The sequence below is a fragment of the Musa acuminata genome, chromosome BXJ3-2, assembly GCF_036884655.1.
Source record: "Musa acuminata AAA Group cultivar baxijiao chromosome BXJ3-2, Cavendish_Baxijiao_AAA, whole genome shotgun sequence".
Lineage (NCBI taxonomy): Eukaryota > Viridiplantae > Streptophyta > Magnoliopsida > Zingiberales > Musaceae > Musa > Musa acuminata.
In genome coordinates, this window is record NC_088350.1 from 23,635,858 (window position 1) to 23,663,194 (window position 27,337).

Below are 27,337 nucleotides of genomic sequence, written 5' to 3' on the forward strand. Positions count from 1 at the left end.
TCTTGTCCGATGGAGAGTCTTATTAGAAGTCGGACACTGTTTCATCTGGAATCTCATTGTAGAGAGAGAATAGAAGATTGAATCGAATATAAGTTTTTGAGTTGTTCCTCCATTTCTCCATCTATCTCTCCTCTTTTGTTCTCTTATGAACCAATCAGCCAGTGAAAACAAATGTAAACGAAGTAAAATATAAAGAAAATAGCAAAGAAAGGACTTACACTCCATTTAATATCTTTTGGCATAGGCTTTTCTTGCTTAACACAATTTGTAGATCGAATGTCTTTCTTTTTAACCGTGCTCGGTCCGTCAGAGCTGCAGATGTTGGCGGGAATCACTGAGGACATCGGACGGCCATAAACGTAATCAGATAGGGGTAAAAGAGTCAATCGACTCCCCACGTACGGAGCCGACGGCAGGATGCCTGGATTGCGCGAAGACACATCACATGTGACGCTGCTAAGATTTGCTCCGGATCTATGGAGACGGAACCGGTCGATTTGGGCCGCCCGACAGGAAACAGGGGCACGAGACACGTCACGCCGCTGGGACCCGGCGCTGCAACGAGCCCGCGCGCTGCCACGTAGTCGGAGGGCCGCTGTCGTTGTCGAAGCGGCAAGGCGGGGCGAGCGGTGGAGGGAGGAGGGACCATTCGGAAGCAAGTACGAGGGTCGACACGTAGCCTCGCCGGACTGGGTCGTATTGATACGAACTGCGCCCGGAAGAAGAGAGAGCGAACTCGGGAAACGTGCGGCTTAGGAGAAGTCACGCAGAGAAGACGATGATATTAGTTGGTGTGTTTGGGCGCTCGGCTCGGCCGTTAAAAGTGAATAGTAGGACGAAAACACTTAGAGGGGATTGAATTATTAGGCTGCGTAGCACTCATGCACCATTCAATGATGACAGCGAAGACAGACAAGGAAAGAAAGAAGAGTCAGAGGAAGGACATCCACATCAACCGGTAGCATTCGGTTGCCACTTTTCCCCCTCTTCTTTATTTGATGGGAAAGTGGGAAAATATAGGAAGCAAAGGGAGGGAGATAAGAGAAGTGCAGTGGTGGTGGTTGTGGTGAGGAGGAGGAGATGGGCAGGGGAAGGGTGGAGCTGAAGCGGATCGAGAACAAGATCAACCGCCAGGTGACATTCTCCAAGCGCCGTAACGGGCTGCTCAAGAAGGCCTACGAGCTCTCCGTCCTCTGCGACGCCGAGATCGCGCTCATCATCTTCTCCAGCCGCGGCAAGCTCTTCGAGTTCGCCAGCTCAGAGTAATTTCTCGATGCTTGCTTGCCTTTCTTTGCGCCTTGCTTGCCTCTCTCTCTCTCTCTCTCTCTCTCTCTCTCTCTCTCTCTCGTCATGGAATGATGCAGGGAATCGCTATATTTAATGATCATTTATTGGTGCATATGGGGTTTCTTGGTTTGGATGCGTGTTCTTTGAAGGAAAGATTTTGTAGGTAAAGTAGATTGCTATTCCCATGTAAGAGGGTAAGTACACTTCTGTGCCATTAGTTTTCCTTGCCTGATCTCTCTTTCTTTTTTTCTCCTCATATCAAAGATGGGAAAAAGTTGAGAGATTCTGAATATAGAAACATGTGTAGTCAAGATTTCTTTTGGTATTCTTCTCCTTTCCCTGTTAAGAAACGATCCAACATTGTGGCGACAAGCCATCCCTTGCTTTTCTGCTCGGTCTAGATTATTTTCCTTTACATGGTTTCTTCAATGGGGTCTCTCTCTATAAATATGTCTGTGGAGGTCATGGGGGTTTCGTGGTAGCAGAGGAGAGCCATGGTTGTGAGAACACAACAGCTCGTGAGGAGGAGAGGTTAGGCCATTCCTTTCTTGGCATTTTCTAGGTTGGATTTCCTTGTATTTTTCTCATTGTTCGCTGGTTGTCTCTCTTCCTTGTTTTTCTTTGTTTTTTTCTACTTCAAGATTTCGAGCTGTTTTCCTAACCCTTCTTGATTCTGTGGATTCAAGAAATCTGAGACAAAAATTGAAGTCTGTACAAAGACGAAAGCAAAGTTAAAAAGGATGTACCAACAACTTGGATTTCAAGAAAAGATCTTGTGCCTTTTTACAAGTGCTTGATGGACCTTGGTTCAGATGGTACAGCACAATTACCCTAAAAGGTAGCAGAAGAAGCCTACTTGTTTATATAGTGTTTACTGGATGAGATGTATGTTATGTAGATGAACACTAGTAAACTATCTACCCAAATCTTAGTCTTTCTGGTTTCCTGGGGTTTCATGTGCCTTTTTCATGTCCATTGTTTGATCCCTTTCTGTCCAAACACAGTCGCCCACTTGAAGGAACATTGTCTTAGAAGCCAAAAAGTCAGGAAAAGATAGTAAACCGAGTGGATTATGAGAGAGATTGATTCAGCATTAGCAGTCAAAAAGGATATTTGTCGGTTTCGTTTCTCTAGGATTTGCTCTCTCCTTCAGTTTATCACATCCCTCTAGTGAAGCATTGCAAGCTTCACAAGACTGAATAAGCAGAAAATGGATTACCAAGACTCATGAGAATCTTTTCTATTCTGTATATTCAGATTAAAGAAACCTTTAGATTATAGTTCCCAAAAATCAATCTTGTTATCAGTCGCACAAACTAAATGGTGGCTGATATGTTCATAAATGAACTTTTTTTGGACAATTGAGTTTATGTATGATTGTCTATTTCATAACAAGTTATAGATAGTTCACAAAGAACTACTGCCCTCCAAGAACTCTTGAAACGATAGGTAAACAATCCTCATCATAAGATTTCTGGTGGTGACTTTGATGCAAGTTCAAGGGAAATTAAGCATAGGTCAAGCTTAGACCCTTTTCCTTTTATTGGCCTGTGCATTAATATCTCAGTATCAGTTATTACTTGAGACTTTTTGTCTTTCAGCTTATCGAGAATTTTGCTTTTGTTAAGATATTTTTCTTACACTTTTTGACAATCTTTCATTCAACAGCTAAAGAAATTCTTAACCTGAGGAGCATCAGTATAGAAATGATGAAATAATTGGGCACTCATTAGCAATATAGTGCAAGAGATTCATGTGTGAGTTGTAGCATGAGAAGGAATAGGCAACAGAATAACAGAGAGAAGTAGAAACTCAGAAATGTATCAAAGTTAATCCACGACTTTTGCGACTTAATATTTTATGCCTTTTATTATCGTTCCAAATAATTAGTTACTGCAAATAAATGATAATTGTTACAGTGCTTACTTTTATCGACCTTCCAAGTTAAAACTATCAAAGCCTAGGGAACTTTAACTAGAATTATATTAATTGATTCATAGATGCACAAGTAGATCCTAAATATATAAACAACCGAGGAACTTTGTGAAGAAAATTGCATTACAAATGAGTTTAGGCTTTTAACTTTTTGCATAATTATGTTAACTGAAGCATTCACCATTCTTGTGTTGCACAATAAGTTAAATTAGAGTTCATACTTGATTGTAGGCAGAGATTTCCTACCTATAATCAAATGTATGGTTTGCTTGATGCATTCTACTTCAATATATGCTTCATAATCAAAGTCTGGATGGTTGAATGTGGAGTCAACTGCAAATGATATAAGGTAAGGTAGGTCTGTACAAAGCTTCAACTCCAAACCTCCGACTAAAGATGAAAATTATCATAGTAAACATTCATATCTACAAGCAACTGAAACTAAAGTAACTACATGTGGAAGCAGAACAAGGCATATGGACTTCAATTAGATTCTTTGACACTAACAAATATGACAGTAATTAGTAACATTAGAAATATGACCTTAGAGTAAGATTAAGAGCTAGTCGTGCGATAAACAATTTTCTTCATCAACAAATTACATAAAATGAGCATTTCTTCACGGAAGCTGGGTGAAGATGTTCCATACTAACTTTTATGCATTTACTAACTATTGAGATATGAAAAATGAACTAAGATAAATGTTCCTCGATCAATTGCTAAAAAGTTAGTGCTAATTCTTGTATAAACACACAAAGGCATCATAATGCTTTATGAAAAACTTGGTAACAAGGATATGATTCAAAGTTTGCTTAAGATGTAAATAACATTTTTAGCTATAAAGAGAAAAAAGATGTTTAAAAGCTTTTCTATGATAATTATGAAAGCTTTAAATGTTTTAAACCTGCTTTAAACAGTACAAACTATTCATGCTGCATCTTTCACTAACATCTGATGTTTTCATACAAATAATTCATAACAGTGACTGCAATAATTTTGATATTACAAGGCAGTAAATAATGATATTGCTCACACAGTCATATTTATGATTTTTGGATGAAAATTATGGAAGCTGCAACGCATGGAATATATATGCATATCTTAATTACTTTGGTTGAATGAAATTTTCTCAAATTCCTGACTAAAACTAAAACAAATTTTCATTCTAGTTGATTACATAGAAATGTTGTGCTTTATAACTAATGTTACGTTAAACAACTCTGGTAGTAATTAACTGGCTTAAATTTACAAAATCAGAATTTGAATAAAATTTGATAACAATTGAAGCATATTTGAGACAGATTTAAATCTTGAAAATGCATCTTCATTTTGCAATGACAACAAAATAGTTAATATGGCACCATTATTTGAAAGATAGTATGCATCTATCAAGAAGGAAAGATGACAATATTTGGATATATATATATATATATATATATATATATATATATATATATATATATATATATATATATATATATATATATATATATATATATATATCAAATGATGTGACTAACCTATTGTGGTAACCTGATCATAGCCCTAGGTGCCTATGATATGGCTTAGGCACAAGTCCAACTAATACAAACATTTTAATTTACCTTTACATTTTTAATTAATTTATTAATTAAATCAAGCTAACAAAAAGTAAAGAAGGAGGACTACAATAACTGTTAACATCTTATATCGTTGTACAACAACAATGTTGAACCATAATAACTATGATGACTTGGAGTTGCATTTGTTTTGTTTTGTATTGGATGTGTAGTGCTTGGAACTCGAAGGAACATATTTTGCTAGATTTTATGAATGAGATTTTGTCTCTAATGTTACCCTTGATTCGACCATGTTGATATGATTTAGGACTCAAGAAGAAAGCATGTGATAACACACACTAAAGAATTTCAGATCATCTTAAACCCATGTATAAAATGTATGACAATACTATCAAGCATAACAAATTTGAAGACTTCATCTTAATCTGAAAAAAAAAGGATTAGAATATGACTAAAAGCAAAAATGAAAATTTTGTTATCTTAATTTGTTCAAGAAGGAGTAGCACCCTGATTGCATAAATTTTCAGAACATAAGCAGAATATGTTTGGTGAAGTCAAAATACAATTTTATGTATAATAGTTTTGAACTATTATTTTCTTGACTTCCTTAGGTTCAAATCACCAATATTTTTCTTCAACTAGGACAATAGGTAACACTCTTTATTATGTAAAGAAATTGATCACTAAGGTTCTATTTAGGAAATATGAGCTAATTAAGAAGTCACGTGAGATGAAATAAAGAAATGAACTTAATATCAATGACAAGTTTGCTTTATTGCTTAATTATCTAAACTCATAGTCGCTTTAATAGCAAAAGCAAAGCATGTAAGCTATGTCAAAAGCTAAGCAATCTCTGAAGTATCTAGGATATAATGTGTTCAATCTCTTGATAGATAAAAGGAAGGTTTGTCATATTGCTTGTGATCTGCTTTGTTTCTTATATGTCATGTGCTTATGAAATAATTTCTTACTTCAAGTGATAAATTAGAAAGAATATCTACTTGTCTATTTAAGGAAGAATAACCTCAATGTCCATAATACCACCAAGCAAGTCTATTTGAATTTCAAGATAATAATATAGACAATCTTTACTTGATCAAGCAAGGTATCCCTAATTATTTGTGATAATATAGTTGTCTTGGGCTAAGGACTTTCAACCTAAAGGTGATTTGTGTTACAAGACCATTGAATTAGATTCATCTAGAGATACCAATGTTTGGATTCAATATTTTTCTTTTATGTCTTAAGACCACTTCTCAGTGCAATCCAAGAGGTCTAGATAAATAGTTGAATTCGACCTCAAGCAAAAAATGATATTTTATATCTTCATAATACATTAAGAAAATAAATCAGATCTGTCAATATGAAAATTTAAATTGCTTGATCATAAATTTAAGAGATATTAACCAGGTATTGAATACTAATCATAGATGCTAATTGCTGTCTGTCACCTAATTTATTTTACTGCATCTAACTCCTCCTTAGATGAATCTAATTATTAATTATTAATTAGATTCATCTAAGGAGGAGTTAGATGCAGTAAAATAAATTAGGTGACAAAACATTTAGATGTAGTAATTATTAATTATTGCATCTAACTATATGACAGAAATAATTATTCAGTTTTCCTGTAAGTATGCAAAAACAAAAATGTTGTATTGTTTTAGGAGACATAAATTGGTAAATTAATAATAGAAGTTTGGAAGAACAATTAGAGGTGCATGCTTTTAGAAATTAATTGATGGATAAAAGATTGCTAGGCAAAACTTTAAGATTATCTAGATTTTGGGTCGAAACTCATATTTGCAAAATGATACTATTAACATATCCAACAAATTTGGCAAATTGACTGATGAAGTTTAAGATCTCTGCATATCTTTAGGTAAACCATATGTTTTGTTCATTTTGAAGCAGACATCACCTTTATTTTTCAAGGAATAGATGGTTTTCTAGGATATTTGGATCTTATTACTCAACATACTTGTTTCATGTATTACAATCTCTTCGTTCAATATACTGTATTCATGCATTACAGTTCTACAATTAGATTGATGAATGATTATAGAGTTATCCTCATGTTTTATTTAGTTGAAATTGACATGTCATGTCTCTAGTCTTAGGTTATTTCGATAGAAGTATCACTATAATTAATAATTCATAAGAGCACCATCTATTACTTAATACAGAATGAAAAAAAGTGGCATTATCTCATATCATAAACTTCATTTTGTAGTCAATATTTTTTTATATTATCTCATGGAAATAGGAAAAGCTCTTTGCCAATGTCAAGCATTTTGGTAATGCTCAGTAAGAGCCATTAGGACATTTAACTTATATGCATTTGGCATTTGGCTTTGACTTTTATTGCCTTAGGTGAAAAACACTATGGAAACAAATAACAAACACAAGATCAAGAATATTATAGGAAATATTTAGGCTTGAAACGTGTATAAATACTTTTCTAAAAATGATATTTGTACCCTCTTTTCAATAAGATTGCTATGGGTTTGATGCAAATAGTTTTAGTAGATATGACAAACCTTTAGAAGATCTGTATTGAGTAAACAATAAAGAATCTTCAAAAAGGAATTAGAGAATATCTAATTTAATCACGTAGAGAGTAAAGAATAAGAGTATGAAAGATATGTCTACATGATTTATCCTCAAATACCTATTTATAGATATTTTCTTAAAAGACACAACCTTTGAAAAATGACTATCAAAATAACTACAAAAGAAACCACCTTTTCAAATAAATCTTTTGAAAAAAAATTCTTTTTTTTTTTAATTTAAACAATTTGTAACATACATAACATATCTCACATAATGTATAAACCGATCAGTAGAATTACATGAATAGTGTGATAGAAATTTTGCATGGTGGTGGATTATTCTTTTCTCACATTACAGTATGTAATACTTGCCATATAAATTTTTTGGACGAAGCCTTCGTTTACTATGCAAGATTTCTGTAGTTCAACCACACATTTCTTATCTAGACTTGAAGTGATATGTGCCATTTCAAATATGCCATTCTCGTACAATTTCTTTTGGCTATTACTGCATTCTTGTTCTTCTGTTGATTGCTGATTATGCTTATATTGTTGACTGTGAAACCTAAATGCTTCTCTACTGCTTGGTTTAATGTTCTTTTGTCTGCAATGAGTTCAAATATGTTTTACTGATCATCTTCGATCTTGGTGAAGCAAAATGCTAATATGTTATCTGTGGTTAGTGCAAATTTATATCTAAGGCCTGACTAATATCAAGTAACAGAACCATGTTAGTAATCTTTGATCCAAAGGCTAGAAAACAAGGGTTGCCAAGAACTAAGTATTTACAAGTGGGGCTTCACCATAAAGAAACACAAGCATGTTTTATCTCAAGAACAAAGAACAACTAGTTTCGAGGGGAGGATAACATACAAGTAATTGTCAGTTGCCAATACAAAAACTAGCTTCACACATAGTATATAGAAAAGCTATTCTTGGGAGGGAGTATACCTTGATGTTTTCTCTTCCATTAAAAGGTGCATGGTAGAACTTCTTGCAAATGGTATCTATGGACCGATAGAACAGCTCGCAACAAAAGTTGTCTACAGCAGCCATTTGCCTTCGTAGTATAACACTGTGCCTGAGAAAAGTTTGCTGCTCATGACTGAAACACATGCTGATCTTTTGACTTACAAACTTCGACATAACCATACTCCTTATCTGTCATTTAGAACTGGTTAATTAGATTCAAGAAGGTCCGCCAGTTGAAGTGGAGTCAATCTGATCTTTGTCAAGTAAAAGCAAGACTAGACGTATCAACTGCACCATATCTCCATCTGTTGGTGATCCGTTGTATCATTCACTACGGATCAGTACATGTTAGGGTACTTCCTACAGAACCTCCGCCTGAAAGGAATGCTTTTATTCATCTTCCATGAGCATTACTACTGCATGTGGTACACAAAGCAGCTTACCGTTCCTTATTTTCTGTTGATTTGAGAGTCCCCTGACCACTGTTCCAAAGGTCTAATAACCTAAAAAGCAGGAATAGCATGTAGCAGCAATTTTCACAGCAAATCTATGTTTGTGGTACTGTCTGTCCGTAGCCTGCTGCTCAACTTTATTCTTTTTCCCTGATGAACTCTCTTATGTTTGTTCTATAAGAAAATGTAGACTGCTGCATGTGTTTCCTAGAAATCTGGTCATGCAGCCATTTTAGCGTCCTTGTTTGTAAACAATGAGGGAGATAAGACTGTGCATGCGCGTATTCCTCCTTCCCAGATAACTGTGTTAGTGAACCTCTGGGAACAGACTCATGTCACTATGGGGGGGGGGAAGCTACCATGACAACAATGTACGTAGAATGAATCATCTGCAAGAATATTTCCTCCGGGTTTCCTGGATCCGTAGTGTTCGACTTCTTCTCCTTATTGTCCTCTCCATATCTTTGAAATGACAATACAAAGGCATTATATATGGTTGCCTTGCGCACCACACAGGTGCCTTTCTCGAGAAGAATCAAGGCCTAGGTAGTGTGGCTCATCATTTATTGTTGTAGATTTAGTTCATGGTCCATTGATCTCAAGACTTCAAAAGGGTCCATTATTGTGTCGACACTTGCTTAAAGAGATTTGTCTTTTTAAGATTGTCACGGTTCCATTTCTACATAAGGTGATGTAGAGTCTATAAGTTTGCATCAGGTTTGTAGTATGTGATTAAAAGGATCAATACATTTTCGTGGAATTGCAGCCTTCTCAACTTTATTGCTGTAATCATACCTCACTTATATACATAATTCTAAATGTTGTACAACATATAATGTTAATCATGTGAGATAAGCTTTGACACAGTTTATGTTTATGTTCTATATACTAACAAGCTTTCTTTTACTAGAATAACTAAAACAATCGAGCGATATCAAAGCTATCAGTACGCATCACAACTCCCTGCAGATGACCAAGAGACACAGGTTGGTATTTCCATGTTTCTTCAATTCTACATAAATAACCTTTCTTAGTATGGATAGTGGAATTACTATATGGTCAATTTGTCGGAGTACATGTATATCCTAAAAGTTACATTGCATAGATGGTCATATAGCAGCTATCTATCTTTGCAAACAGATTGAAACCTTTATTATTTAAGTGTTTGTTGTCCACTTCTATAGTATGTTAGACTTTCCATAGTTCCAAGAAATAAAAAGAAAATGTATGTGCAGTTCAGTTACTAAATTCTAAAGGCAGATATACAAGCTGGTCAAATGAGGCACAAAAACCTACTAAGTTGACATAATATGTCATCATATTGATAAAGAATACATGAATTGTTATTTGTTCCGTTCTTGATGTATTTGTTGGATATTGAAATGAACCTAATGAACTATGCATGTAAAGAAAGCCCCATTTACATTATAGCTGTTTCTTACTTTCCAATAAAAGGATTTAACTATGCAACTTAGAAATTGGAAAGTATCTAACAATCTATTCTAGTATATCAACTTCCAACAAAAACATGATCATGAAGTAAAGTAAAAGAAATAGAATATAAAAAAGAACAGACCAACATGTACCAACAAAAATATTGTTTCAAGATTTACAATTGCAGATGCAGATGCATATGGTCATAGTTCTGCAGTAGAACATGGATGCAGTTGGCTGCTTGTTTCCTGCAGATTCTAGCCTGCATTTCAATATATGTAAACCAATTCTTCATCTTATGCATCTTATGATGCACTTTTGCATCAAAATGTTGCAGCTCAAATAAAGGAAAAAGTGATATAGCCACAAAAAAAGTGTACTGGGCACACCCTTTTAATCTTTAAATTGCAAGCATAAAAGAGAGATCAAATAGAGGTCCAGATGGATCATTACATTTCAGGTCTCAATTCATTTCACTTCCAGACAATAAAAACTGGCCTAGTAATTAACTGAGCTTATTGTGTGATGTATTTCTAGATTCTCCTCGGCGGTGCTTTATCATTGCCTCAAATTAATTAGACCATTTTTTTTTCTTTTTTTTTGCTATTTTATCCTTATCAGATTCATCTCGAGAGTCTTATATGACATATCTTGTTTGATTTTTTTTATATGGAGGCACGAAACACGTATCAGGAAATCTCCAAGTTGAAGGCAAAATATGAGTCGCTACAGCGATCCCATAGGTTGGTTTTCTTCCATATGACCACCAACAAAGCTAGATCATTGCTTATCATGCTTCAGCTTATTGATTGCTTTACCTGTAATTTTCTGCATCTGAACCTGTTCGATGTGATTACTTCTCCTCGGCCACAGAATCACTATGTCTTAATTCTGTTTAGGAATTTACTTGGAGAGGACCTTGGGCCATTGAGTCTGAAAGAACTGCAGCAACTTGAACGACAACTTGAATCAGCACTATCTCAAGCCAGGCAGAGAAGGGTAAAGCTTTTTAGTACTTGAAAGTCACTGTGAATGATAGAATTCATGGTCAATAGTAAATATTATTTTTCTTAGTCCACTGAGAATGGCAGATTTAGGTGGTCAACAGTAATTTCTTAGTTGCCATGTGGATTGTGTACTTAGTAACTCAAGTCATCATTCATTCTGAAACCATCCTAGCTGGAAAAGGATGTATCCATGTGTTCACAACATATAGCAGCTGATATAATTAGTCTCTATTCTTGTCACGACATTAAATGGCTCTTAACTTGCTCTGTACATGTTCCATTTCTTAATCCTTCCCATTGACTTCTTTCCTATTCCTTTACAATACTTCTGATTTGTCAAAATACAACAAGAATACAAATATTTCTGTGCAAATATAATGCTCTTTTATGAAATTATTCAGTGCATTTCTCATGAACTGCTGCAACACAAAGAAAAAGTATCTTGGAAAAAAAGCATTTTATTTGGATTTTATTTTTCTTTGCAGACACAACTGATGCTGGACCACATGGAAGAACTTCAAAAAAGAGTAAGCAACCCTAGTTTATGCTGATCTTGAAGGCTTAAACATAAAACCCAAGTTGTATCTTTGATTTATACTATTATGCGATTGATTAAAATACTTTATCTAATGATCCATTTCTTACTAACTAGCTTGAATCAGAGTTCTTTTTTCTATTTGCATTGAGCTTTAATCTTGTCCTGCAACAAATAAAATCATTATTATTGTGTCATAATAAGATGCAAGGTAGGTAACACTAGGAATTTTCTTTTCTTTTTTTCTTTCGTTAATGAAGACCATCTCAGAGAATGCTTAACAACCACAGAGAATTGGAGTGTATAGACCTTGAAGAACTATATATACCTGTTCTCTTTTCAGGCCATATGATTTATTTCGATATTGCAGCATAACTTCTGTTATCATATGATGCTTTCATATTTTCTATACTAACACCAAAGTAACATAATTTTAGGAGGCTTCCTATTTATTTCTTAATGAACTGTAAAAGTATTCTGCAGCTATTTTTTCTTTTTTCTTCCCCCTACTGTTTATCTTAGAACTATTCTTTAGGAGGTGAATGAGCCGTCGTCAAAAAGGAAATCATGAAATGATTCTGGTGAGCAGATGTGGGGTACCGATAAGCTAGCAGTTAATTACCTTTGTCGGACTCCCAGAAGAGATACCCTGTAGCTAAATTCCTTAGTGTTGCGATCGAGTATTCCTTTGGAATCAATCACAGTGGTCTGAGTCTTCTCAGATGCATCATACTTAATATAACACTGAAGACTAATATATTAAATAGAATACGATATCTTTCAAGAAAAAAATAAACAGAAAAACATAAAACATAAAAAAGAATAAAAGAAAAGTGAGAAAAAAAATAGGTAGAAGAAGAGAAAAATAATGGATAGAGTATAATTGATTAAATCAATTATTTTAAACCTTTTATATTGGCAAGAAATTCTTTTTGCAAATTCTCATCTTTTTACACTCCTATTATTAACCAAAGTGTTATAATGACTTGCAATTGCGCTTACAAATAATAGCAGTCGAAACATGAGAAGTTTATTTTTCATTTCGATAAGAAATTAATTGATATAACTTATATTGTACCCCTATTGGGACTTACCAACACTAATTGACTTAATAACTCTATTCTTCCAATACTACATTTGAAATAGCTAATAAGCATAACCCAAATAGATTTGGACCCTCTGTAAGCATGAGTGCTTGTTCAAACTTAGGTAGGTTTTTAATGTACATCGATTTAAATTTCGAGATCCATTAGTATATCCATCTGAGTCTTGTGGGATTCAGCAAAACTGAAGACCAACCCATATAGATTATTGAGTGTTTTCATTAGTGAAGTAATATAAGATACCAGATCTATTTTGGAGTTTCCTATTATCACAAAAAAAGGGGATGAACTACTGTTTTTAACCATGAATTAAGAATATTCAACTGGTGAGAAATGCTAATTTTTAGAGTAATAAGATATTTTGCCATCAGCTTGGTTGATTTAAGCCTATTTATGTTAATTAACATGGGAACGAGCATGTTTCTGAGGAAAGAGAAGTAACTTTTGTTTCATAATAATGTGTTTAAGGTCCTTAAAAATGCGAAACATTATTCCATTGTTCAAAGCAGCAATTGAGAGAGTGTTATATTCAAACCCTGAGCAGATGCCGAACTAGATGAGTTATACTATACATCTAGGCATACTAATTCTGCTGTTTATAAATGCAGACACCACGATTTTGAATCAGAAAACAGATTTCAAGCAACCAAGTCAATGAATCTGACATTTCTGATAATTTTCATGTAGTCACTAAGTCGCTTGCATGTTCATTAGCCATTGTATTGCCGAAGGCATGAGCCAAAATCCGCACTAAATTAATTAGTTATTCATGATTTAATCCTGTAATGGAGTTTCTGAAGTTGATTAGCTATAGTTTTCTATGTGATATAATTTTCTAAGCTTTGCAAGTAAAGGACAATGAGGACCATCTTCTCTTGTGATTACATATGTGATGCAGTGTACGCCTGGTTATTTTGGTGGTGGATTTCTAATACTATCTTCTCTTGGAATCCTCGGTGCCATCAACTTTTAGTGCTCATCTGTACCTGATGATGAATCCGAATCTTATAAAGTTGACATGGTTCCACATATTCCAGAAAACAGCATTACCTAAAATCCTTAATTGGTTTATAATTATTGGAACCTTACACCTACAAGCTATGGAATGGCTGCTTTGACTTGATGCTAATTATGTTGTTTCATGAACAAATTCCTCGTGGAGTGCTTACTTACTATCCTTATGTCTGTCACCCGGCAGGAGCGTCATCTGGAGGACATCAACAGGCAGCTCAAATTTAAGGTTTTGCTTCAATGACCAAGAAGCTTATTCTGAGACATTTTCTTTAACTATCATGGTTGTGGTAAATCTGCATGTGTCTGCAGCTGGAGGCTGAGACTAGCTCTTTGAGAGCCGCTCAAGGATCCTGGGAACCCAATGCCATGATCGAAAGTGATCCATTCTCCTTCCGTCTTCAGCCAAACACCATGGAATGTGAACCCACTTTACAGATGTATGCTTCTGTTGTGGCTTCTGTTCTTCTATGCTTCTACTCGTAAGTATCTATGACAAGGATTGTGTTTTGACAGGTATCACCACTTTGTTCCTCCTGAAGCAGCCACCCCAGGGAACACTGGTGGGGAGAACACTTACATGCTGGGCTGGGGTCTTTGAACTGTCTACACCCAGCCGACTGGGAACAGCTTAGAATCAATGTCTTCTTCGTTCTCCAATTTGACTCCTTGGTTTGAAGGAAATGGATGACCTAAGTTTGCAGTCGCAGTTTACCTCTCTCATTAATCCTAGAACTTTAACCTGATCGTGTTTTCTCCTACTTGCTACTATATATATCATACTTGCATGTCTGTTCTATGTGTGCAACGTGAAAGTTATATGTAATTCATCATGCTGCACCATGGAAAGTTGTGGCAGAATAATTTAGCAATTGAGAAACTAGTGTTGGATTTTGTCTTTTGAATGGTCTCACCACCATGATCGTAATGATAAGAACAGGGTTGTGGCACATTGGTTTCTGGTGCTACATGCAGTGAAGGTCAGCACAGCAATTCTATTATGGGTTTGTGGAGAAGGAAGGTCCAAAGAGCCGTGATGAATGAACAGCTTAGCAATCCAAATGGGTTCATCACAACAAGATTTACCCTTTTGTGCTGCACCAATCACATTAATTCTTTGTAAGAAGATCACACCCTCTTTTATTTTCTGAAAATAAGTCATTTCATATGATTGAAACTTCAAATATGGTGTCTTGACAATACTGTACTTTGCTTTACTGCTATTAGATGGATGGTCAACATTTTATTTGAAGGCGATGACCACTGCACACCTGTCGTCAGAGGATTGTGCATGTCAATCCATGTTTCTTTTTGGAATGTATTTATTCTAAAAGTGCACCTTCCACAGTTGATCCTTGTCAACAAAGTTAGGTTTCGTTCTCTTCCTCCACCACTTTTCCACTCAGGTGATTTATTTTAATAGGGTAGGTGAGTGCTTCGACACGATTAAATTCCTACCCAAGGATCTCTCCCTTCTCAATTGATCCCCCTCTTCCTCGTCCATCATTATCTCCGTTGCAGCTCTTAGCGAGAATGGGATCCATCAAGGACATGCTGCAGCTGACACCCGAGGAGGACGACAAGGCATGCACGTTCGCCCTGCAGCTGGTGGTGGGTTCCATTCTCCCAATGACAGTCAAGGCGGCCGTGGAGCTCCAGCTACTAGAGATCATCGTCAAGGCCGGCCCCGGCGCCAAGCTGAGCCCCGCCGACGTGGTGTCCCGGATGCCAACCGAGAACCCCGAGGCGGTGGCCATGGTGGACCGGATCCTCTGTCTTCTCGCGGCCTACGGCGTCGTCAGTTGCTCTGTCGAGACCGACGACGATGGCCATCCCTCGTGCAAGTTCGGCGCGGCGCCTGTGTGCAAGTACTTGACCAAGAACGAGGACGGCGTGTCCTTGGCCGCCATGAGCTTGATGAACCAGGACAAGATCAACATGGAGAGCTGGTAATCCAGAGAGCCATCAACTACTCTTTCTCGTTTCTTCTCAAACTAATAGTTGGCTGAAGGTTGGTTTTGCTTCGACAATGAGCGCAGTTATTACTTGAAGGATGCGGTGTTGGAGGGCGGCGTCCCCTTCCAGAAGGCGTACGGGATGACGGTATTCGAGCACCATGGCACCGATCCACGGTTCAACAAGCTGTTCAACGAGTGCATGAGGAACCACTCTACCATCCTCATGAAGAAGCTGCTCGAGACCTACCGCGGCTTCGACGACGTCAAGGTGCTCGTCGACGTCGGTGGCGGGACCGGCGCCACCATCCACATGATCACCGCCAAGCATCCTCACATCAAGGGCATCAACTTCGACCTCCCTCATGTCATATCCACTGCACCACCCTACCCAGGTCCAAAGCTTACAACCCACGCGCCACTGTTACAGTACCCATTGGCTATTATTTAGCTCACATACTTGGGATACAATGGCTGCAGGTGTCGAGCATGTCAGTGGAGACATGTTTGAAAGAGTTCCGAGTGGAGGAGACGCCATCTTCATGAAGGTTAATACTTCTGCTAATGACGTTTTTCTTACTTGGAGCAGAGGATTCCCTCTGTCAAAAGATAACTAAAATTAAACACATACAACAACTATCATTGTTATCGTTAATATCTGATTTCATGATCAAATGAATTTGCAGTGGATCATTCATGACTGGAGTAACGAGCAATGCACAAAAATATTAAAGAACTGTTGGAAGGTTTTACCAGAGAAAGGAAAGATGATGGTGGTGGAATATATACTCCCCATAATCCCGGAGTCAAACTTGATCGCACAGGGTGTTTTTACCGTAGACATGGCCATGATGATCCAGACTGGAGGGAGAGAACGGACACAGAAAGAGTTTGAGGCGTTGGCAAAGGAAGCAGGGTTCACAGGACCTGTGAAGGCTACCTACATTTCCATGTATGCCTGGCTCATGGAGTTCACAAAATAGATCAGTACCTATACAAGTTCTGCCGTTGTGCTCTGATTGGAGTTCTGTCCTTCGTTATTGGAAGACGCCCTGAATAAAGTTTGCTACTGTTTGAAACAAAGAATAAGATACTTTGTAGAAATGCATTTGAGCAGAGCGATCATGTCACACTTAATCGTCTACCAAATCAATTGCACTTCCAAAATCATTGTGGCCAACTGACGAACTCTAGAAATGTTGTGACGCTGAATAAGGCTTTGACTACTTCTCGCGTGCGATAAAGTCAACTGTCGTTTCCCAACCTTTACCGATTTGTCAACCTCAGATGCACAGGTTGAATTGAAACTGACAGCAGATAAGCTAAGATTTTCCCAGCTCAGATTTTTCTCAAACTATACCAGAAAATATCGCTGCTCTATTGAGAAAATCCTTCCTCTATAAATAAAAAATATCATATCAAACGGTATCAGAGCGATCTCTCGCCTCTCTCTCAGCCATCGTTGCCTATCCAATCTTCGGATCTGATTCCGTCGAGCCTTCGACCATCGACTCACTACTGGTAGATCTCTCCATCATAGCCTTTGTTCATGTCGGACTTCCCATGTTTCGTTGGTCTGCTCAGCAACCTGTTCTCTTCGCTGTCAACCAAATCGCAGGTTCATTAACCGTTGCCAATGTTCTCCTACCTGAGTCGACGGCTTTCTTTGCGATCACCTGCTTTCCTCTACCTTGGCGCACCTCCGGCAACATTAATTTGAAACAACGAAAGCTATTTTGCTGTAGTCGCTTTCTTCCCTATGGCTACTGTGGCACTTCCTCGGCGACCAGTGATCGTATTCTTCGCTGTCGTTCTGTGTCAGTGTCTATGCTGTCCACGCTGTAGCTTGTAGTAGCACTTATTGTTGTCTACGTGTTCTTTGCCCAAGCGGGTCGTTCTCATCTACCATCGATTTGAGTACTTGTTAAGATTTCTCACGATAGCAATTGAGATTTCTTTTAACTATATGAAAAAATATCATTGTTTTATAAAAAATTCTTCCACTAAATAGAAAGTACCATATCATAAATATTTTTTCTTTGTTTCCTTATTTGCACACACAACCCATTTACCTCCACTGTACGGAGAACATTTATTCTCTGAAAACTTCCGGTCACACTCAGACAAACCAGCCATGTACACCGACAAAGTCAAATCACGAGTTAAGAAATTAGTGGCACGCACATCATTTCAAAGCAGAGAACATCATATTCCGTCTACCTATCTTGAAGATGTCGCTTAATTATTTGATCCAGTTAATTATGTTGGAGGGGATCACATGCACCTCTTGTCTTTTCAGTGAGTAAATGTCGCCTTGTGTGTTTGAACCTCAAAAAGTTTTGTCTTGGCAATGTTACGTGGCTCATCAAAATCTACAAGTTCACATCTGATGTTATCAGACTTGTGTCTCATTTAGGCACCTAAGGATACATTATCGTGGGTAGATGTGAGCAATCTCCTACTTCTCTCCATTGATGTGGGTTGTTCATGCAGACAGTTCTTTCTCTCTCTTTTTTCTTACATCTAATTGAAATTACTTGTCCTCTTCTACGACTTCTTCTGGATCGATCATTCTTACGACTCACAACAAAGCCTGGGCAAAGTTTAGCTAAAACATAAATTTCATTACCTTAAGAAATATTCATATGTGATGAGAGATTAAAAAAAATCTAAAGGAATAGATTTATATTAATAAATATCGAGTCAGATGATATATATATATATTTGAGTCTAATTCATACTCTAACAACTTAACCTCTTGGATTAAATTAGGTTTGTAAAAACAAAAAAAAAATAGTGAGTAAAAAGAAGGATGATTAAAAAAAGAAGCTTTGATGATTAAAAAAAAGAGATAGAGAAATTAGGATAATTGAAAAAAAAAAAAAGGCATATCATTAAAATAAAAATAGAGAGAAAGAAGGAGATTTGAGTCAAGTAAAAGAAAAAAATGATTAAAAAGAATTTAGCCAAGATGAGCTTAGTAGCTTGGGGTGTGGGATATTTAAGTTGGTTGCACTATCTATTCTTAAAAGAGGACTAAAATAATAATCTCACTTGATAAATATTGAGAGAGTCAAGTAACATAGATTGTAACTTAATTGTTTAATTTTTTTAGGTTGAATTGATATCTGCTCAAATATATTAACTTTGATTAATTGAAATTATAATATTATCGTTGTAGTTGTAGTATACATAGGGATTCCTCCAATGGACCGTAACGTTATAATTAGTCCCTAAGGAAAATGACTGTTATATTTGGAAGCATATTTCTCATTGCTAGGCAGTAGAGCATTCCGATCCAATAAATCTTATCGGAAGTTTATTTAGCACACCAAATAAAAGTTTCCATCAAGAACAGAATCTTGAAGGACAATAACCAGGACAAGAGTTCAAATTCTCTAGTCTACTTGGTGAGTTCCATGATGCATGTGCCGGCGAACACAGGAAGAGCTTTGAATCCGGTAAAACCGGCATCCAATGCTAGAGCTTGGAACTCTTGCTTCGTTCTCTCTTTGCCCCCAATGGTGTAGGCCAACATGCAGATATCTAACTGGTAGATGTACTGATCTCTCGGAGTCACCTCTGGAACTACTGGAAGAATGCATTCTATCACGATGACCTTCCCCTTCTCGGGAAGAGCCTTCCAACAATTGTTCAGCAACTTCGCGCAATGCCCATCATTCCAATCGTGAAGAATCCACTTCGTTTGCATAATAATACAGGACAAGTAAGTCGGACTAATCTCACTATAATCATCATTCAAAAGATAAACAATTGATATCCCCTGTCGATTTCTCTCTTAGTTCAGAGGTTCGATGAATTAGGAAAAAGTCTTATGCGAAATCAGAATCAATTTCGTCCTCGACACAATCAATCAGCATGAATTTTTTTGGGCTGTAATAGTCATGGAGTCTTTCTCGATATTGGTACACTGCTGTAATAAGTCGAGATCACAGGTGGTCGAAGTGGGATTGTGCATAGTCCCTAATTTATTGGCAGAGACGTGTGATCGATGCAGAAGCCAGAAAAAAAATAGTGGTAGCATGTTTTACATAGTGATCGAAATGTCAAAATTGGTAATATATATATATATATATATATATATATATATATATATATATATATATATATATATATATATATATATATATATATATATATATATATATATATATATATATATATATATATATATATATATATATATATATATATATATAAGACTACAACTGTAAAATTGAGTAGAGTTTTAAGTGTAGTTACTTATGTTTGATTTAATAGCACGGAATGAACCCAAGTCACTGATTAAGGTGTTTTTTGCGATATTTTAGGTTAGTATGTGAGTCTCAAATTGTAGGAAAGAGATTGGAAATCATGTCAATCTCGTACAGTTGAAATTGACTTGTGGGTCAACAGGATGGCTGATTGGGTTGCTTTCCACAGGGTCGGTCAGGTGGGCTTTGGCGCTCTGCACTGCACAGGGTTGGTCATGTTGGATTTACCTCTTTGGTCGGGCGTCGTTAGCGATTTTGCTCTCAAGATTCATGATAAGAACTTGTCGGTGTCATGATCTTTTTCCCAGGTAAAGGGTCTACAACTTCCTGTCGTCTTACCTTGACAAACCAAATTATAATTATTGTGGTGATCAGAAGAGTTCATCCTTACCTTGAGGAAAATGGCATCTCCACTGGGAACAGCTTCAAACATGTCTCCGCTAACGTGCTTCACTCCTGCAACCAAACATGAACGTGAACGGAGATCCACCAGAGAATAACTCTTCTTCTCAGTTAGGTTGGTGTTTATGGTCGAAGGGATCAATATAAGCAGACCTGGCAGGGGTTGTGCGCCGGAGATGACGTGCGGGAGGTCTAAGTTGATGCCCTTGATGTGGGGGTGTCTGGAAGTGATCATGCCGAGGGTGGCACCGACGCCACCGCCCACGTCGACGAGCACCTTCACGTCGTCGAAGCCGCCGTAGGTGCGGAGAAGTTGGTTGACGATAACGGCGGTGTGGCCCCGCATGGCCTCGTTGAATATCTTGTTGAACCGTGGATCGGTGCTTTGGTAGTCGAAACACGACATCCCGTAGGCGGCCATCACCGGGAGGTCGCCGTCCAAGACCGAACCCTTCAGGTAGTGCCTGCCATCAGAAACTTCAGCGTTTGTTACTGATACCAAGTGAGTTCTCTCTCCAGTAACGAGTGAGAATAATACCATAAATCCAGGAAGACTTTATCGTGATGCATCAGAAGCAGGTTAGCTAGAGAACCATCCTCATTCTCCGTGAGATACTTGCAGATGGGTGCCATGCGGTACTTCCGCGAGCGGCGATCGTCGGTGCCGACCTCGACGACGCAGCCGACGATCTTGTTGGCGGCGAGTAAGCGGAGAATCCGATCGACCCAAGCGGCTGCAGCCTCCGGGTTCTCGCTCGGCAGCTGGGCGGCAATCTCCTCGGAGCTCAGTGGGGTGGCTGGGCCAGACTTGACGATGATCTGTAAGAGGCCGAGCTCGATGGCCACCTTGAGGACCATGGGAAGGACGGCGCCGCACGACAGTTGCAGGGCGCGCGCGCACGCCTCCTCCTCCTCTTCTGCGGTCAGCTTCAGCGCGTCGTTGGTGGCCGGCATATTGCCTATGAGTTGGGAAACAAATAAGTGTAAGAGAGGAAGGGTTTAGTACTTGAGCTTGTCTTGGGGGAAGAGGAAGGGGTGCGACTTTATACTGTGCTACAACTTCAAGATGACGGACAACACTGATCATCTACGCATTAATATGATAGTCATATGACATACGCATCATATGACATTACGCAACCCGTAATCAAAACATTTGTGTTTCACGGGCATGACAGTGGTACCGTGTACGACTTATGATACGACATACGCAGCCCGTAGTCAAAAAAATGTGTTTCACGGCATGGCAGTGGTAGCATGTACTACTTATTGATATGACATGCGCAACCCGAAGTCAAAAAAACTTGTGGTTCACCGGCATGACAGTGGTAGCATGTACTACTTACTGACGTGTTTCTCCATCATCCAATGAAGATGACGTTTCTCCCTCCTCGATATGACACGTTTGGTATCATTCGTATACCGTTGCATCCATGAAAGCATCAACTGCATCAGCTTCACGAAACAAACGTGCCTGTCAACTTGAATTGGTCGTGTCGGTCGATTACCACGAGTTAAGTTTCGAGACAAGATTGATCATGTCATTCGTACATTAGATTAACCTTTGGGTTGCCTGCAAATACGTAACTTGTGGATCCAGTCGATGTGAACTCATGCGCATGCCATGTCGTTCCGATGAGCAAGTCGACAAGTATATTGGAGCTATTAATGAAAGAAAAAATTTGAGTCCTTATCCATCCTTTTCTTCTAATATATATAATAACGGATGGACATATTTTTCTTAGAACTGTAATATAATAGTGACCATGTGACCACCCACGTTAAAAAAAAAAAAAAAAAAAAAGAATAGAGAACCGATGACTCAAAAGAAAATTAGCATGTGAAGTGTTTTATATATAAAAGATATTCAAGCGATAGGAAGTCTAATAAAGATCTTGAAAGTAAAACAAATCTATCGAATCGCCTTCTGCTAATCAACTTCATGAACATATTTATACCTTGAAATTTATAAATATATTTAGTAGACTTGGACACAAAGGGGTTAAGGGTTCAAATTCACCAATTCTCACAAGGTGAAAAACTCTCTCGAACAAACAAAGATAAAAAACGATTGAAGTAATATAAGATTCCAATCATCATCCAAAATAATTTTGGAAACAAGAAAAAGGTTCATTGTTTCTCCCAAATTATAAACCTATCACTTATTAAGAGGAATATTGTCAAGTTAAGGGATCATATAAGAGATTATTTAGTAAAACTAATAACGATTAGTCTTCTAATGTTGCTCTTGAGATTTAAGGATAACTTAATCAAATTCCTCCAGTGATAGAATATCCCTTAAGTACCAATTCTAAAGCTTGCTAATCCAAAATGTTGTGGCCATCTTTCAAGGAGGACATATCACCCATCATACAATGGGAATGGTTGAAAATTTTAAACCTTTTTTTTGTTGGTTGCATTAGCCAACACCGTTCCTTAGATACATTTAAGACTATAAATTTGGCATACACTACGATGCATTCTTATAGATTCTATTTATCTACATCGTGGATCTTTGGTAGAAGTGATCCATGTTGGCACATGGACGACAGTCTGATGTTGGATAGACCCATACCAAGTCTCTCAAAATTGACGACCAAAAAGTTTGAGATCGACTCAAGAGATGTTTAGATAAATCCTCTCGGCTTTGTTTTACATATAATCCGAAGAACATCCGAACTACTTTTCACCATTGAATCATGGTAATGGAAGATAGTATGATAGAAGGGCATGTATATATATCTGCATAAGTAATGCTTGCTGCAAGCTTGTCTCTTAAAAAGAACAAAAGGTATGATGAATAGATGTGACCGATCAATGTTTACTTATTTTTAAAAAAAATAAATAATAAATATGGGATTTGAGCCTGAAACTTTATGAATCAAAATATTTATCAATTAAATTAACCGATACATTCAGAATGCCTCAATTAAAATTTTAAATCCTCGATCTTTTGTTAAATATATTTGGGACATCATCACAACATCAATATAAAATGTATCATTCATAGTGGTATATTTACTAATTGAGTATATAATCTTTCTTTTCTTTTATATATCTTATTATTTTTTATAATTTTTTAGTGTTTTATTTTTGGGTAACTCTAATAACTATCCAATATTTCAATTATAGAATTCATATCTAATTTAGTATAGGCTTGAACATATAGTAGACTTTTAATTGTGTATATACATTAGAAATATTTTTCTTTATATGATTTTTTAAGTTATTTTTTTAAAATATTTATTTTGATTGAAATTTTTTACTTTTGTTATTTGTTAAATAAAGTTGTATACTAAATCTCTTTAAGACTCATCTAATATATAATTTTTGAAACATTTCTAATAATTCCTGAGATATATCTCTAAATATATCAATACCAATAACATCAAATATCTTATTCATATCAATTATCTTAAAATTCTTGATGAGAAATTTTTTAGTTTCATATAATAAACCAACATCATGACATACAAGCAAAATATTATTTATATATATGATCAATATAATAAGCTTGCTCCCATTAATTTTTAGATATAAATAGTGATCGACATCATTTTTTTTAAGATCCGAAGGAAGTGATGATATCAAGAAACTTTATATATTATTGTCTATGAGTGTATTTATGGTCATAAATAGATTTTTTAAATTTACATATCAAAAAGAAAATTTCTCTATGAATCATTTAAGTTAATCTATATAAATCTTCTTCCCGAGATTCTTATTCAAAAGTTACTTTTACATCTATCCGATTTAGCATAAAATCATAATGAGTCATTACTGTCATGACGATTCTTAACAAGTTTATTTAAAAAAATTACATAAATTATCTTGTTATGATTGATACATTCTTTATGAGTAAAATCCTTGATCATAAGTTAGACTTTTATATCATTTGATATTACCCGTTCAATCATGTTTAGAAAACAAACGCTTCTACAATTATTGTGCAATTTGATGAGTTTCTCAAACACTATTGTGGTCTATTCATCCCAACTCTTCTTTTATTATATTTTATTATTTTTTATAATCATTAGTTTTTATAACTTGTGAAAATAATAAGGAACCCTGTTAATTCCTATGTTATAATATAATTTTTTTTAGATATACAATATGAACCATATAATAACAGGTCTTATTTCCCTTTAAGATCTTCTTAGAACTATCGATTGTGATTGTTTTACAAGATCATTAGCAATCGACATTAATATCATATCGGAGTTCATCAATATTATGTTATTATTCATCCTCATTAATTTTTTTAGTGATTTGATAAACAACATAAAATGATAAAAAAAGTATCAACATAGTCTCAAGAGTCATAATTTATAGTGTGGAATATTCAATCTTTTAGATTGAAAAAAATTAAGTCAAAATAGTCTCACGTTGGTTGTATCTTTTACTATCACATGTGACGAGATTGAAAAGAGGACTAAAAGAATAATCCCACGTTAGTAAATGTCAACATATATTTGAGTTTAGTCTACAAAATAAATGTTAAGCTTTTGGGTTGAATCGATGATTGACTCTTAACTTTGATCAGTATAACTTTGTCCATACCAAACATAAGTATAGGGAAAGAATGCTAAAAATATTTGAGTAAAGATTGAAAAGAAGATTAAAATAATAATCCCACATTGGTGAATATTGAGAGAGTCTAACTCATAACTTGATTCCTTAAAATTCTAGGTTGAATTGATGTCTACTTAATATATATTAACCATAATCAATTTGAATTATAAATCTTATTGGAAGTTTAGTTTCCAATAAGAACATAATCTTGAAGCACAATAATCAAGTCAAGAGTTTATTCCTTGGTCTACTTGGTGAATTCCGTGACACATGTCGATGAACAAGCATTGAATCCAATAAATCCATGTGGCAGTAAACAAAGGACCTCTAGGTTGATGTAGTGCGACACCTCGGACCCGAACGAGATAACCAGATGACCTCTGCATTGTTTAGCGTCGAATACCATAGATCCATTTTTGTAAATCTCATAATGGCGTCATGCGATGTCGACCCGTATGGGTCAGTTGGCGGTCGTCCGTTGGATAAAGCCATCCTGTCCAACGCCGAACACCATGGAGATATCTACAAAACTCGGAACGACATCGACCCGTATGAGTCAATTGGTGCTCAACCGCAGGGTATATACCATCCTCCCGAGGAGATGGCAGCTATTATGGGACCATGTATGACCCTCTCCCCTCTCATAAGTATAAAAGATAACCTCCTGACCAATGTAGGAGGGTTGAATATTCAACTCTCTTTTATTCTACTCAACTCTAACTTAGCCTTTGGAGGGGTAAAGTTGAGAAATCCCCCTCTCCACTTCGGCTTATATGCAGGAGCCCTGTAAAGGAGAAGCAAACAACTCGCTAAGAGAGGTATCCGTGCATGGGAGACGAGGCTCGAACTCAACCCGACCCGACGTTCACTTCCACTACCCAAGCATCCGCATGGGCAACCTTACGCATCCGAGATCCAACCAAGTTGTGCTGACACCTTAGCCAAGGCATACAGGTTTACCAATATTTTGGCACTAAAAAGAGGGCTCGATGTTGCAAGAATGCCCCCAGCTGAGCAACCCAGGAGAGTGTCTCGGAGAAGAGCCACCCTAACTCACCTGACCTTCGGGTTCAAAGGATAGCCCCCGCTTCCTTTGAGACTAGAAGAGAATACCTTGATCGTGACTCCAAGCCGCTATTGGTGGTTGTTCAATGATTCCGAGCTATCGCCTCCCGGGACCACCATAGGGCAGTTTGTTGTCTCAGTCGAGGCATTCCTTAGTCTCATGCACTAAGTCCAAACTTTAGCAGGGATGATGCAGGCTATCTTCCCCCTTGTCCCTCAACTTGCCTAGCAGTCGGCATTGCCTCAACCGTCGTTATAGGTAAGGGACCCGTCGACCCCAACCACCACTCCGCGAGAGCCATCTCCAATCCCTCAACAACTTAGAGTAGCAGACGTTAATCCGTTACCCAAGGAGTAATCGAAGAACCCGAGGCCAACACCAAAGCACAGTGCCCTAGGTCTCCGACGCACCACCCTAAACCTAACAACTTATCATTCGATTTAGTGGACTCTCTCTAAGCTCAATTGCGCTTGGTCAATCATCATTTGGACGAGGTCCAAAAGGAGTTCCACAAGTCCAAAGAAGAGCTCGGGGTGGCCTCCTCGGTGGGGTCCCCCTTTGTGCAGGAAATCTAGGATGGACTGATACCATTGAACTTCCACCTCCCCATGCTCAAATCTTGTATAGTACATCCGATGCCCTAATGTGCCAGGCTTTCCCAACCATTCTCCAGGGTTCGGCTCGGATGTGGTACAATCGACTCAGGCTGACCTCGGTCTAATCTTTTGACCTGCTCGCAAAGGAATTTAATCTCAATTTCCTAGCCAATTCACTACCAAAACCATCCATAGCCATGCTCTTCAGCCGAAGTCAGAAGGATGACAAACCCCTCTCTCAGTTCATCGCTCGCTTCGTCATCGAAATTCGAGGAGTCCTCAATGCCCACCCCTCACTGATCATGCAAGAATTCTTGATAGGCATGCAACCATCCATATTCTTCTGGTCATTGGTCGAGCGGCCTGCGACGACCATCCTCGAAATACTCCAATGCATGAACCAATACATTGGCATCGAAGCCATAGTGGTGGGAAAGCACGAAGAGCACAAGAGACCTTGTATGGAGCAATCCCAAGGATAGCCCTCGAGCCCACTAAGAAGAAGGCTCAACCAGCTCGAGCCATCGATTTCGAGGCCACCTCCCCTACCCTTGAGTTCATCCAGAATGGAGATCTTCCTCCAAATCAGAGAGAGGGGGCTCCTAAGGGCGCCCAACCCGATAAA

At 37.3% G+C, this 27,337-nt stretch overlaps 3 protein-coding genes across 3 annotated transcripts; 2 read left to right on the forward strand and 1 right to left on the reverse strand.

Annotated features, from left to right (window-relative positions):
• The first annotated feature begins 1,020 nt into the window (after window positions 1-1,020).
• Window positions 1,021-14,748, forward strand: LOC103971880 (agamous-like MADS-box protein MADS3). The gene is made up of 8 exons (XM_009386029.3): window positions 1,021-1,262; window positions 9,668-9,743; window positions 10,867-10,934; window positions 11,091-11,190; window positions 11,684-11,725; window positions 14,035-14,076; window positions 14,160-14,287; window positions 14,364-14,748. The coding sequence occupies exons 1-8, from the start codon at window positions 1,081-1,083 to the stop codon at window positions 14,446-14,448; spliced, it is 723 nt and encodes a 240-aa protein (XP_009384304.2). The 5' UTR covers window positions 1,021-1,080; the 3' UTR covers window positions 14,449-14,748.
• Window positions 14,749-15,290: 542 nt separating this feature from the next.
• Window positions 15,291-16,969, forward strand: LOC103971889 (tricetin 3',4',5'-O-trimethyltransferase). Its single transcript, XM_009386040.3, has 4 exons — window positions 15,291-15,796; window positions 15,887-16,197; window positions 16,283-16,350; window positions 16,489-16,969. Exons 1-4 carry the CDS (start codon window positions 15,381-15,383, stop codon window positions 16,783-16,785), a joined length of 1,092 nt encoding a protein of 363 aa, XP_009384315.2. The 5' UTR covers window positions 15,291-15,380; the 3' UTR covers window positions 16,786-16,969.
• A 2,124-nt stretch (window positions 16,970-19,093) lies between these two features.
• Window positions 19,094-21,528, reverse strand: LOC103971953 (flavone O-methyltransferase 1). The gene is made up of 4 exons (XM_009386123.3): window positions 21,017-21,528; window positions 20,632-20,942; window positions 20,468-20,532; window positions 19,094-19,502 (listed from the first exon to the last, which is right to left on the reverse strand). Exons 1-4 carry the CDS (start codon window positions 21,430-21,432, stop codon window positions 19,206-19,208), a joined length of 1,089 nt encoding a protein of 362 aa, XP_009384398.2. The 5' UTR covers window positions 21,433-21,528; the 3' UTR covers window positions 19,094-19,205.
• Between the last annotated feature and the right edge of the window lie 5,809 nt (window positions 21,529-27,337).

Coding starts and splice junctions, on each gene's coding strand:
- LOC103971880 (XM_009386029.3), top strand. CDS start 1,081: ATGGGCAGGGGAAGGGTGGAGCTGAAGCGGATCGAGAACAAGATCAAC. Junction 1,263..9,667: donor TTCGAGTTCGCCAGCTCAGA/GTAATTTCTCGA, acceptor TTCTTTTACTAG/AATAACTAAAACAATCGAGC. Junction 11,726..14,034: donor TGGAAGAACTTCAAAAAAGA/GTAAGCAACCCT, acceptor GTCACCCGGCAG/GAGCGTCATCTGGAGGACAT.
- LOC103971889 (XM_009386040.3), top strand. CDS start 15,381: ATGGGATCCATCAAGGACATGCTGCAGCTGACACCCGAGGAGGACGAC. Junction 16,198..16,282: donor CACTGCACCACCCTACCCAG/GTCCAAAGCTTA, acceptor CAATGGCTGCAG/GTGTCGAGCATGTCAGTGGA. Junction 16,351..16,488: donor GAGACGCCATCTTCATGAAG/GTTAATACTTCT, acceptor ATGAATTTGCAG/TGGATCATTCATGACTGGAG.
- LOC103971953 (XM_009386123.3), bottom strand. CDS start 21,432: ATGCCGGCCACCAACGACGCGCTGAAGCTGACCGCAGAAGAGGAGGAG. Junction 20,943..21,016: donor AAAGTCTTCCTGGATTTATG/GTATTATTCTCA, acceptor TTCTGATGGCAG/GCACTACCTGAAGGGTTCGG. Junction 20,533..20,631: donor CGGCGCACAACCCCTGCCAG/GTCTGCTTATAT, acceptor GTTTGGTTGCAG/GAGTGAAGCACGTTAGCGGA.